The 12,910-nt window shown below is 39.6% G+C and overlaps 1 protein-coding gene across 3 annotated transcripts in view; it reads left to right on the top strand.

The window, feature by feature from the left end:
• Nucleotides 1-567: 567 nt before the first annotated feature.
• METTL14 (methyltransferase 14, N6-adenosine-methyltransferase non-catalytic subunit) overlaps nucleotides 568-12,910 on the top strand; it is a 41,400-nt gene continuing 29,057 nt past the window's right edge. For 2 of the 3 annotated variants that reach the window (XM_075543880.1, XM_075543879.1), the window contains exons 1-5: nucleotides 568-776; nucleotides 6,062-6,150; nucleotides 7,390-7,477; nucleotides 8,553-8,633; nucleotides 8,992-9,079. In XM_075543880.1, the coding sequence (XP_075399995.1) occupies nucleotides 711-776; nucleotides 6,062-6,150; nucleotides 7,390-7,477; nucleotides 8,553-8,633; nucleotides 8,992-9,079 (412 nt within the window). In that variant the 5' untranslated portion in view covers nucleotides 568-710. Of the gene's footprint in view, nucleotides 777-1,492; nucleotides 1,594-6,061; nucleotides 6,151-7,389; nucleotides 7,478-8,552; nucleotides 8,634-8,991; nucleotides 9,080-12,910 lie in introns of those variants that run through there. The other variant, XM_075543881.1, reaches the window with a different exon arrangement.

The raw sequence follows: 12,910 nt of genomic DNA, 5'->3' as shown, positions 1-12,910 counted from the left end.
ACCACTGCCATTTATTCGATTTTGACTCACAGCCATTCTAGGTTTGGGAGACTAAACCTTTACTGAGCTGTCACTGCCTCACTGCCCAACCGGTTGCTTTTAAACTATCGACCTTCATATTCGCAGCCTAGAGTCTACCTTACAGCGCCCAAATGGTTATTATTTCAGTCTTGACAACAACTCTGGGAAGTAGGGGCTCTTAACCTATTTTTATTTCACAAGGGAGAAAACAGATATTTAAGGTGGCTCACCAGCCAAGGTCACTCAGCTAGCGAGATGCCAGGGTTCAAATCTAAGCAATCTGGCGGGAGCCTGGTCTCAGGAAAAAGGAGCTGTCTGGCGAGTTTAAAGAAGCAACTAGGGGACGAATGGGAAAAAAAGAGGCAGCAGAGTCCACATTTCAGGAAAGGTTCGGCTTTCCTAAGGGAGACACCGCGGGGCGCGCGGAAGGGCTCTGGAGACCGCCTCCTCGCACACTAGAGGCCCCCATTGGGCACCTTCCAAGAAGCGTCAAATCGCCGGCGCCCAGTGGGAGGCGGGACTTCCGGGCAAGAGGAGCGACTTCCGGATGAGCCGGAAGTACCGGGGATATTCGCCCGCCCGAAGGTCTAAGGCGAGTTGCGTGTTCCACAGACGCGAAAGCAAGATTGGGCGTGGGCTGTTCCGCACGTGGACACGTTTTCAGGGCAGAGGAACTCAGGAGTTGGGACATGGACAGTCGCTTGCAGGAGATCCGGGAGCGGCAGAAACTACGGCGACAGCTCCTCGCGCAGCAGGTCCGCGGCCCCGAGTGGCCAATGCGGGGAGGGCTTGCGAATGCGCGTGCGCGACCGCCCTCTCCTCTCCTCTCCTCCCTCCCCTTCCCTTCTCCCTCCCGTCTTCTTCTCGGTTGCCCTTCGCCCCCGCCACACCTGCCCAGCCCCTGGCTGTACCCAGTTTTCCCTGGCTTTTGGTTCCTACCTTGTTCTCAGTACTCCCACCGGGCCCCGAGTACTCCGCGATCCCTGCCACCCCAGCGCCTGCCACTGTGCTAGATGATGGGGATACAGAGCTTTGTAAATAGTTATCGCAGTTCATGCAGTTACTCCCAAAATTTCATTTCACTGTTTCGTTGCTCTTCTGTGTCTTGCCATTCCTCCGGGTCCACACGGTAAATCATGACAGTGTGGCTTCATTGTGGAATGGGATTATCTCGGAGGAGAGTCAGCCCCTCTAAAGACTGCCGTGGAAGAAGCCCCTTCGTAAGCAATAGGTTGCCGCATTGTTACCACCCACTGCTAAGATTTGTATTCAAACTGCTCAGTCAACCACCCGGTGTTCGTAATAGTGTTCTCGTCCCTTAATCAATACCGAGGCACCCTTGTGGCGCTGTGGGTTCGGGCAAGGTCGGTCATTCAAACTCACCTGCCTTTTAAGGAGAAAGATGAGGTTATCAGTTCCGTGGAGCGTGACAGTCTCAGAAACCCTAGACTAGAGTCACAGTGAGGGAGAATCCACGCGATGCCGGTGGGTTTTAGCCAATCGAAACGAGCTCCAGCTATTAAGGGAATTTGGCCCAAGACTCTCACAACTGGTCCATGAAATTATATCCAGGTTTGTCTCTCCAAAGCTTACTCTCTAGGCTGCTCTTATTTAAGCACTTCTTGGTTATGGGTACCTTCAACAGGAGAACGTGCTAATCTTGCTGACAATGGAGGATGCATGTGAAGAATTCAGACAATACCAGTTCTGCATAACAGCGGCTGTGTTGGCCTTTCTGCTGCTAAGTACAGGGATGGAGAAATGCTGCGTCCACTTACAGAGGCATTTTGCTGTCATTTTGTAATAGTAAATCTTGATCTTAGTCAACTAGAGATCTGAAAGACATCCTCATGAATTGAAAGGGTTTCTGATTTGGTGTTTAAAATGTAATTTGGAATCAAATCTAGCCCTGCCCTGTACAATCCTAGACATGTGGGGCCTTCTTTCTAAGTGGTCTTATTCTCGTTCTCTCTTACTACGGTATTTTCAAAATAGTCAGTAGATCTTTGTTGCCATTGATAGTTTTTACTCCTCAGTTTTGAATTCAGATCTCTAGAGGGTTTGGTTCAAAATACATTTGTAGAACAAATATTTGTTGAGTCTCTGTGCTCTAGTAGGCCTTAGCAGTGCGACTATGAACAATGCCTCTGACCCTCAGAGCTTACAGAGTATGTTGTTACGTACCATCTAGTTGGTTCCAACTCATAGACTGTGTGTACAACAGAACGAAACATCACCCAGTTACGAGCCATCCTCCCAATACATACATGAAATATAACAACAGATATATACATACACACAGAGGTTGTCTTGTTTCTGACTCATACTGACCCTATTGGACAATATAATGTCCCCATAGGATTTCTAGGTTAGCTTCCTAGGAGAGAAATGAGACTTTCTACTCTTGGAAAGATTTACACCCTCAGAAATCCACAGAGGCAGTTCTACTCTGCCCTGAAGGAGGACTGAGTCAGAATTGACTTGATGGCAGTGAGCTTCAGAGTGCTTCACTGAGCAGCTGCTGAGTTTGAACTGCTCCTTTACAAATACGTGTAATTTAATAATGGCAGTTATGTTAAGCCCCTCCTATCAATGGGTCATGCTCTGTGCTAGGTCTCCCTGCTAGTTACACATCTTCAGTCCTACAAGTCCGATGCAATCTGAATTGTCAGATGACAAAAACCGCTCAAAGAACCTGTTACTTGCCAAAGACCACATAGCTGTTAAGTGTGTGAGCTGGGATTTAAATGTAGGCCTCCCCATGCATTTTCCAGTATGGCTAACTGCCTCCTGAAAATGTTTACAAACCTTCCACCCAAATAAGGATGCTTGATGTAATCAAGACAAACGGCTTCCTCACCTACTAGTTACAGACCCTCTCTGGGTGAACAAGGAAGATGTGTTTACTTCCAGAAATTGATTTGTGCTTTATTATTATTTTTGTAAAGTCCTTATCCTCCTTCCTGTCAAAATGCTGTTTACCCTTCCATGGGCAATTTAGCTTGGAAATAGGTGATGGGACCTGTCCTCATCTCCTTGGGTTAGACTCTGTCTCCAAGCTATCATTGCACTTAGTCCTTTACTATCTGAGGGAACTTCAAACTTTTCATGGGGGGAAAAAAAAAATCAATTTTCTTTTCCATGAATTTTTTTAATCCTCGCATAGATGGTGTGAATTGTCGTGTTTTGTTGTTGTTAAATTGAAATTGACACGGAGACATTACATACAGAGTAGAATTGCTCCAAAAGGTTTTTAAGACTGACATTGAAGCCTTTCTTCTGAGGTGCTTCTGGTTGGGTTCAACTACCCTGTTTCCCCGAAAATAAGACAATGTCTTATATTAAGTTTTGCTCCAAAAAATGCGCTAGGTCTTATTTTCAGGGGATGTCTTATTTTTCCCATGAAGAAGACGGTACACATTTATTGCTTATAGTTTTAGGAAGAGATCTAGCACCTCTTGTCTGCTCCGGCTGCGCTGCGGCCAACAGTGAGCTGTGCAGTAGCCTGCCACTACGGTTCAGAGTCCAGAGTTACCATAGCTTCGGGGGACCTTATTTTTGGGGAGGTCTTAGAGAAAAAACTGTAAGTAGGTCTTATTTTCGGGGAATGTCTTACTTTCCGGGAAACAGGGTGCCAACCTTTTGGCTAATAGCTGAGCACTTAACCATTTTACCACCCAAGCACTCCAGAATTGTCCTGTAGAATACAAGTAGCTGGAGGACAAAGCCTTTGTATATAACTCTTGTTAGGTAATCTCTCCTACCCTCGAATTGTTTCTTTCACAAAATAAGATTTTAATGAATATTTGTTAAGTGATGAAATAGCAGAACAGAGCTCAACCCTCATGCATAGCTTGCTTGAATTTGCCTTTGTTTGCCTAGGAAAAGCCGTTGGAGACAGTTAAGTCAGCAGGGGCCTTCATGGCAATTTATACTTCCTGTTTATTTAAGGTAAAGCAGCCAGCTTCATCCTGAGCAGTAGCTTTATTTCAGAAAAGTAAACATGCCTCCAAAGTTAGCAAGTTATCAAAGTTATCAAATATACAGTTTCAACAGAGTGGAAAGTCTTGTCAACATGATGTAGTCACTCAGATTTAAAAATAAAGAAAAGTTGAATCATGAGCAGGCAATTCTATAGGCACAAGTTTAACTTAAAGCATTTTCCTGACTGTTATAGATGAATAGACTAGGCTATGGCACATACAGATGTTAGCAGGGCAGGCAGGATTCTTACCCTCAGAGGCTTTGTATTTCAGTGGGGAAAAGAAAAAGTAAACTGATAAAAATATTTGGAAGTTGTAATGGAGACAACGAAAGGATGATATAGAAAGAATGCAAATGATAGTCACTGAAAGTTATATTAAATATTATGAAGTTTATAAGGAAATATAGCAATTGTTAGAAAAAACACAAAAAACAACTCACTGCCATTGAGTCAATACTGGCCCATAGCACTCTATAGGACAGGGTAGAGCTGCCCCTGTGAGTTTCCTAGGCTGTAAGTGTTTATGGGAGTAGAAAGCCCTGTCTTTCTGCCACTGAGCTACTGGTGATTTACGAACTGCTGACCTTGGGGATCGCAGCCCCTATGCCACCACATCTCTCTGTTCCAAATGTGCTGTTTATGGGAGAATTCTGAAGAAAAGCTTGTACTTACCTGATACGTGAAAGGAGGGTGAGATGGGGATTTAGCCATGCCAAGAAAGTTAGAAACCTTCTAGTTATAGAAAACAGATGTGTTGTCTCCTGACTTTTAAAAAAATAGGGGTCAAGGAAATGTGTAGAATAGTTGAAATTTCAGAAAGAGTTGATATATTGAAGACTATTTATCACTAGAGAAAACTGAAGGGAGTGTTTTGAAAGCATGTAGACTAAAAAGGCAGAAGGTAATGATTCAAGATCAAGGCCAGTAACACAATGTTCTCATATGTTATCTTAACTTCCCCCCTTTCCAAGCTTAAGGGACCATTTAATGCAGAGTTCCTTATGCCCTTTGTGTGCTTAAAAATATGAATGGATTTCCATGGCATATAAATTGCATTGCATACTTCTTAGTCTGGATCTTATCGCTTTCCATGAAGCAGTCTCGCTCCAGGTAGTCAGCTCATCTCATCTCAATCAATAGTTTACTTCCTTAGTTAATGCCTGCACTGTTACACGCCCATGTTATTAGTGAAATTCAGTACTGTGCCTATGAAGGTTTGAATCAAACTGACTGAAACCTGGGGTAAAGAAAGCACTCAGTAGCCTGCAAAGGGGTTAACATAGTGCTGCCACTGTGAACACTGCTTTCTTGTTGCTTCTGCTACGAAGTCATTCACTTTCAAAATGAAGAGTTTGACCAAAATTAAGTGTCATTTCAAACAAAAGCACAAATACTTTTCCAGCTGTTGCAAATCATTCTTAATTAACCTCGCTTTGTTTAAAGTATTTCCATTTTGGCTAATTGATTGGTTTGCTGTGATGGTTAGAGGTTTGTTTCCGTAACTCTTGGTGGCTCATGATTAAGTGCTTAGCTGCTAACAGGAAGGTTGGCAACTTGAACCTACCAAGGGACTCCTTGAGAGAGAACTGGCAACCTGCTGCCTTGAAGATGGCAAACTCGAAAAGCCTATGGGGCAGTTCTCCTCTGTTGCAGAGATTCTGCACAGGCCATACATTGATCTGATGACATGACATGACACTTAGCAACATAAAGGGTCACTCTGCAGTCCCCGGAGGAAAAGGCCATCATATTTGGCAAAATAGAGGGGCAGCAAAAAGAGGAGGGTCCTCAGCAAGATGGATTAACAAAGCAGCTGCAACAAGACTCAAGCCTAGGAACCATGGTGAGGATGGTGCAGGACCAGGCAGTGTTTTGTTCTGTTGTGCATAATGTTGCTATGGTTCGGAACCAACTCTGTGGTACCTAACAACAACAGGGTTGCTAGGACTCCGTGGCAGAGGGAATTTTTTCTTTTCTGTTTGTCCCAGCATATTAATGGTAGCATACGAATGGATGGAAAGATTAACTAGTACATTGTGATCTGTCTTTTCTCAGTTGGGAGCTGAAAATGCTGACAGCATTGGTGCTGTGTTGAATAGCAAAGATGAGCAGAGAGAAATTGCTGAAACAAGGGAAACTTGCAGGTCAGTTGAGTAATTTGCTTTTTTAAAGTGATATGTTAATATTGTGAAAGGATTGTTGTTGTAATAAATAAAATAGGCATGAAGCGTTTTGTTATGAAAAACCCCCCAAATAAAGACACAAGCACCTGGTGTTTACTGTTAATTCTCAAGTTAGTAAATATCTATATTTCTAAATAGAATAAGTTCTCACTTATAAATTAGTTAGAAAATGGGATGCTCGACTAAGAATTAGTGTATGTGTAGTGAATATATTTCCTAAGAACATGTACTTGACTATGAAAGTGGTATTCATTTGATAGTTCAGAAACCATTTGACTGAGACCCTGAGTTACAAACGAGATGGGTTCCACTGGATGCCTTGCTGTCAGATTTGCAGGGAGAGTGCAACATGCACATGTGGTTCTCATTTAGCCTCAGAGCCTTTTCAGTGGGTTGAAAGTTGCACATGTAGCAATTGAGTGTCAGGAGTGATTCAGTCTTTATCAAAACGAGAATAGTTTTATAGAACATGGAAGGGCAAGTACATTGTTGTTTGTTGCTCCTAAGTCAAAGCTTAATAGTATGTTGTTTCCAACCCGAGACTTAGTATGTTCTAGTTACTTTTTATCATGACTGTAGAGTGAGATTCAGTTGCTGTGTAATGTAGAAGTTTCTTGTTACGGTATACCCCGTGAACAATTGCTTTTGTCCTCTAGTAGCTTTCTCCCTAAAAATAAAATGCAGAATTATGAATATAAGAACTGTGACTTTCTTGATGGTGTATAAAGTGAGTGAATAGATACTTAGTAATCAAAAACTGACTCAACAGCACCCAAAGACAACAAAAAATTTAAAACTTTTCCTTCTATTATTAAGAAATATTATATAGGGGGAAAGGGGAGGGAGGGGAAAAAAAAAGAGGACCTGATGCAAGGGGCTTAAGTGGAGAGCAAATGCCTTGAGAATGATTGGGGCAGGGAATGTGTGGATGTGCTTTATACAATTGATGTATGTATATGTATGGATTGTGATAAGAGTTGTATGAGCCCCTAATAAAATGTAAAAAAAGAAAAGAGAAAAAAATGATTAGGGCAAAGACTGTACAGATGTGCTTTATACAATTGATGTATGTATCTGTATGAACTGTGATAAGAATTGTATGAGTCCCAATAAATTGTTAAAAAAATAAATATTATATATAAGATATATACTTATGTACTTCTTGCATACCGTGAGTGATATATACATTGTAATTTTCAGAGCTTCCTATGATACCTCTGCTCCAAATGCAAAACGTAAGTGTCTAGATGAAGGAGAGACCGATGAAGACAAAATGGAAGAATACAAGGCAAGTAGAGAATGAAGCTATTTTATAGACAAGCAAAAATAATTCCTTACCATCACAAATCCTTCAAGAAAACAAAGCTAAGGGAAGGCTGAATTTTAAAATGTGTTAAAATAATGATCATAATGTATATCCTACCAGTTAGAACTTTCACTCACTATTAGTTTCCTCGTCCTAAATTAAAAGTTGTATGAAATAAATTAGGTTGCTTGTTTGTAACACTTAACATAATGCCTAATAATCACTAGGTAATGATATTCTTCAAGAATATGTGGAGGTAAATGCCTCAGAAATGTTCGATGGGCAATCAAGTCAAATTTAAAAGAGATTAAAATACTGTCTTTTAGAGTTCTGTTATCTCGTGTTACGATTTGAAATTTTGAGACTTCATGGACTGGACAACATGTCGAATCATTGTTGAAGGAGGAGGCCAAGTAGCTACCCAACTTCTGTACTTAGAATTGCAGACTGAAAAGACTTAGCTAGAAAGAAAAAATCTAGCTCCATATTTTCAAGTTAATTGTACATTTACTAAAGGACAGAATGCATGGTATTAATAAATCTTGAGGAAATTTAAATCCTTTGGATATAAAACCTCAATACTGTCTTGTGTGTGTTTTACATTTTAGTATGAACTAGTGTATAATTTATATATAATTGTTTCATTGAACTATGTGAAATTACTGATATGCTAACAATATTTTTTAATTTTAGCAGCAATTCTAATAGAGATTTATCTAGAATAAAATTGCCCCTTAGTGGTCATTCTCTTTCATGATTAGAGATAAATTCTGATATTTGTGGTATCATATGTGACATAACTTTAGACAACTTAGTCAACCAAAAATTAATTTCAGGGAACTATTTCTGAAGATACATAAGCAATACATATAATTAACCAGTGAGATCTAATGATAGATTAAAAAGTAAAGAGTTCAGTATTTGACTTTTAATAGTGATTTGAAACATTTATTATATACTAGGGAAATAAAATGCTTACGCTGAGTCCTGATTTAGATGTCAAAATCTGAAAAATATTTTCCCTAGATCCATTGATTATTTGATTCCCCCTCCCCAGGATGAACTAGAAGTGCAACAGGAGGAGGAGAATCTGCCATATGAGGAAGAGATTTATAAAGATTCTAGTACTTTTCTTAAGGTAAACAAGTCATTTCCAAATCTTGTAACTCTTTATATTTTAGCTTTGTGCCTGAAAATATTTAAAAATCAACCTTTAGAGAGTTTTTCAAGTTTTTATGGATCATTATTATAAAATAATGATCACTTGGAATTTACTCGTGGAATTTTCTTTTGTGTTGACATTTTAGGTTGAGATAATGGCTTTTTAACATCTGTAGTTCCTGAAGTATTACACTTAAAGTTTTGTTCTGGTGTTTTAAATAATACTAATTTAAAAAATCAATTGATTTGTTTATATTTTGTATGACCTCATAATAAAATTTTTTAAAGGATGGGGTTAATCCACTTTGCATTTTGTTAATTTTGACTTTTTTTAGGGGACACAAAGCTTAAATCCTCATAATGATTACTGTCAGCATTTTGTAGACACTGGACATCGACCTCAGAACTTTATCCGGGATGTAGGTATGTCCTGTTTCCTGAGATTGTAGTATACTCTTTAATGATGTGTGTGCAGTTCATTCATTTCTAGACACCACTAATAAAATTGCATCTCTCACTTGGCATCCCCTTTCTGTTCTCAGTACTTACCTACAGTACACCTTTGTCTTCCATGGACCGCTGCTGGTGATGCGCTGTTGACTGCTGGGTGTCATTGAGTCCTTTTTAACTCACAGTGGGCCTAGTCAGAACAGACCTGCCCTGCTTGGGGCTGGACTCTACACAGGGCAGATTGCCGGGCTTGTCTCCTCTGGAGCTGCTGGATGGGCTCCAACCGCCCATCTTCTGTGAGGCGCTGCCTGTTTCACTGCTGTGCCGCCAGCACTCCTGTCCAGATGTCCCGCTTCTGTTGTTTTCCTCCTCTTCTCCCTTCTCCCCTGCCCTTCTTGCTTTTTCTTCTTTTCACATCCTTTGCTTCCGTTGGGTCCTATGATTAGCCTTTAAACGTATATATATAATATATATTATAATATCTATCTATCTATAGCTATAAGTTATGATCAACTTGATGGCAGTGGGTTTTAAGAAAAGTTTTTGAGATTTATACCATACAGTTCACCCATTGGAAGTTATGAATAAGTATGTTTTGTTTTGTTTTCACAGTATTTCACTCTGTTGTCAGTAGTTTTTCATCTCTTCTAAAGAAACACTGTAACCTTTCATTAGTCTCCCTTCTCTGGACATTTTATATAAATGAAATTACACAGTATGTGGCCTTTTCTGATTGGCTTCTTTCATTTAGCTTAATGATTTCAAGCATCATCAATTCCACTTGTGTGTCAGGACTTGATTTCTTTTTATTGCTGAATCCTACTCTATTGTATGTATATATTACATTTTGTTGATCCATTCATCTCTTAATGAACATTCATTAGGATTTTTTCTATCTTTTGGCTGTTAGGAACAACATTGTTGTGAGCATTCACAGACAGGATTTTATATGGGTCTCTGAGTGTCTGTTGCGTATGCTGTATTCTATGCAAATAACATGAATTATGTGATTTTCTGAAAACTGCTTGCCCACCTCCACATTACCCTTTTATGCATACTATATGAGTTATATACAAAAATACAGTATATCAAGGAGTTGACTTGTTCAGTCATGTGATAACTCTCTGTTTAAGTTTTTGAGAATCTGCCGCATTGTTAGCCAAGCAGCTGCACTACTTTATACTCCTGCCAGCATGTGTGGGAGTCTTGGTGGCATAGAGAATTACTCATTAGACTGCTAACAACAAGGTCAGCAGTTTGAAACCCCCAGAGTATGGTAAGGCTTTCTATTCCCAGAAAGATTTATAGTCTTGTAAAACAAAGGGCAATTCTGCTGTGACCTCTCGGGTCGCTGTGAGCTGGCATGGTGTCCATGACAGTGAGCGTGCTTCGGCGGAGATCAGCGTGCATAGGCCTTCAATGGTGTCAGGTCTTTGCCTCTTGTAACCAGCTTTCTGTTCAGTGTAGACACTTGCATTAGATTGCTAGCGCTGCTTTAACAAATACCACAAGTGAGTGGCTTTTTTAAAAAATCAATTTTTTTTTCTTTCTCTCAGTTTAGGAAGGCTAGCCTGAAGTCAGGCTGATAGTTTTACCTGAAAGTTCTTTCTGTCCCCTGGGGAAAATCTATATCTCAGCTTCTTCTACTTTGTTCCTTTGTAATCTCCACATAATATCTTTCCTCATTTATGTTTCCCTCTGTGCATTCTGTTTTTATATTTCAAAAGTGATTGGTTTAAAACACATTGTGTTTCTATAGCATATTTCAGACTTTTTCATAATGCTATTTTGTACAAATAATAGACTACCAAAAACCCATTGCTATCAAGTCAATTCCAACTCAAAGTGATTTTAGATGGAATTGTTACAGGAAGAGATAGCCTTTATCTTTCTCCTGTGCAGTGACTGATGGGTTTGAACCACTCACCTTGCAGTTAACAGTCCAAAGCCCAACCCATAGTGCCACCAGGGCTCCGTCAGTAGACTGCAACATAGTGTAAGCATAACTTTTAGCTTTAAAAAGCCAAAAAAACTGTTTTATGCATTGAGAAACCAAGAAATCCTTGTGACTTGTTTTAGTGCAATGTTCAGTTTACTGCAGTGTTTTGCAACTGAATCCACATTATCTCTGAGGTATGCCTATGTGTACCGAATTATTACACATTGAGGAAAAGCACTTTCTATTTAATAGATAATTAAGAACTGACTCTGTTGTGATTGAGGCCTGACTATAACAAAATCTTAAAATATGGTTTATTTGAAATTTCATCTCCAACAAAGTGAGATGGCTTTCGAAGATCTTTCATTATTACTCTTTGAAATTAAGATTATTGATATATTTTAGTTTTTAAATGAAGCTTATATAACATTTGTTTTTATGACTATGTTTCCTGCACAGGGAATGAAAGCCCAGTAATAACTGTTTGGGATCTTTGATACTTCCATACTTAACTGTTACTTAAACTGGCACTGTGCAGTTTTACATAGAATCTCATCCGAGGTGTAAAGATTCAAAATATGTTGTTTTTTTTAAGACATGGAGAAAAATGAGTCTCCTGTCTTCAGTATCCTTTGTAGGATTTGTGAGGAGCCCTGGTGACATAATTGGTTGTGCATTAGACTTTAACTTCCAGATCAGAAGTTCCATAAAGATTTATAGCCCTGGAAATCCGAGGGAACAATTTTATTCTTCCTATAGGGGTCGGTATGAGTCAGAACTGATTTGAGGACATTAGGTTTTGTTTGTTTGTTTACATTCGTGGGACTTAGATTTTTCTCAAGATCCTAAACGGGGAATATATTGCATAGTTGCGATATAATAATGTACAGCTATAAGATCTCTAAAACTATTCACATTTGTTTGAGATCATTGGTATAGCTACTATGTCAATGTAGTCTTCATATTTTTTGCTAATCCGCTACTGAGCATAATATCCTTCTCTAGCGACTGGTTTCTCCTGGTAGCGTGACCACAGAACATGAAGTAGTCTTGCCCTACTCACCTCCAAGGAACATTCTGGCTGCATTTCTTCCAAGACATAAATGTGTTCATTCTTCTAGCTGTCCATGGCATAGTTAGTGATATTTTTCACCAGCTTCATGATTCAAAGGCATCAATTCTGCAGTCTGTATTATCCAACATGCCCATGCATTGCATATGAAGGGATTTAAAATACCCTGGCTTGGGTCAGAAACATGTCCTTAAAGCTACATCTTTACTTTTTAAGGACTTTTAGTGAGGTTTGTACTAGAGATTAGCGACAGCAGTGCATCATTTTGATTTTTTGATGACTGCTAATATAAGCATTGATTGTGGATCCAAAGAAAATGCAATCCTTGGTAGCTTCACTTTTTTCTCCATTTACAATGTTTGTTGTCTTGTTTGTTTGTTGTCTTTTGGTCCAGTTGTGAGAATTTTTTATTCTCTTTACATTGAGTTATAATCCATAGTGAAGACTAGTCCTTGGTCTTTATCTGCAAGGCCTTAAAAAGTCCTTTTCAAAATAGAGGAAAGAACTAGGAGGCAAAGGACATTTATAGAGATGTAAATACAGGCATGTATATATGTAAATACATATATAATGATAGGGAAATAGATCTGTGTACATATATTTATATGTTAAGTATTCAGGTAGCAGACGGACATTGGGCCTCGACTCAAGCACTCCCTCAATGCAAGAACAATTTGTTCTAATAACCCACCATTTTGTGATGCTCACCTTCCCTGACCCGATTGCTGAAGACAAAATGGGTGCAGAAGAAAAGGTGGTGAAAAAAGCTGATGGTGCCCGGCTATCAAAAGAT

Source organism: Tenrec ecaudatus, chromosome 3 (genome assembly GCF_050624435.1).
Source record: "Tenrec ecaudatus isolate mTenEca1 chromosome 3, mTenEca1.hap1, whole genome shotgun sequence".
Classification (NCBI taxonomy): domain Eukaryota; kingdom Metazoa; phylum Chordata; class Mammalia; order Afrosoricida; family Tenrecidae; genus Tenrec; species Tenrec ecaudatus.
Note: the sequence above shows the minus strand (reverse complement) of the source record. Positions and strands in the feature narration are given on the sequence as shown.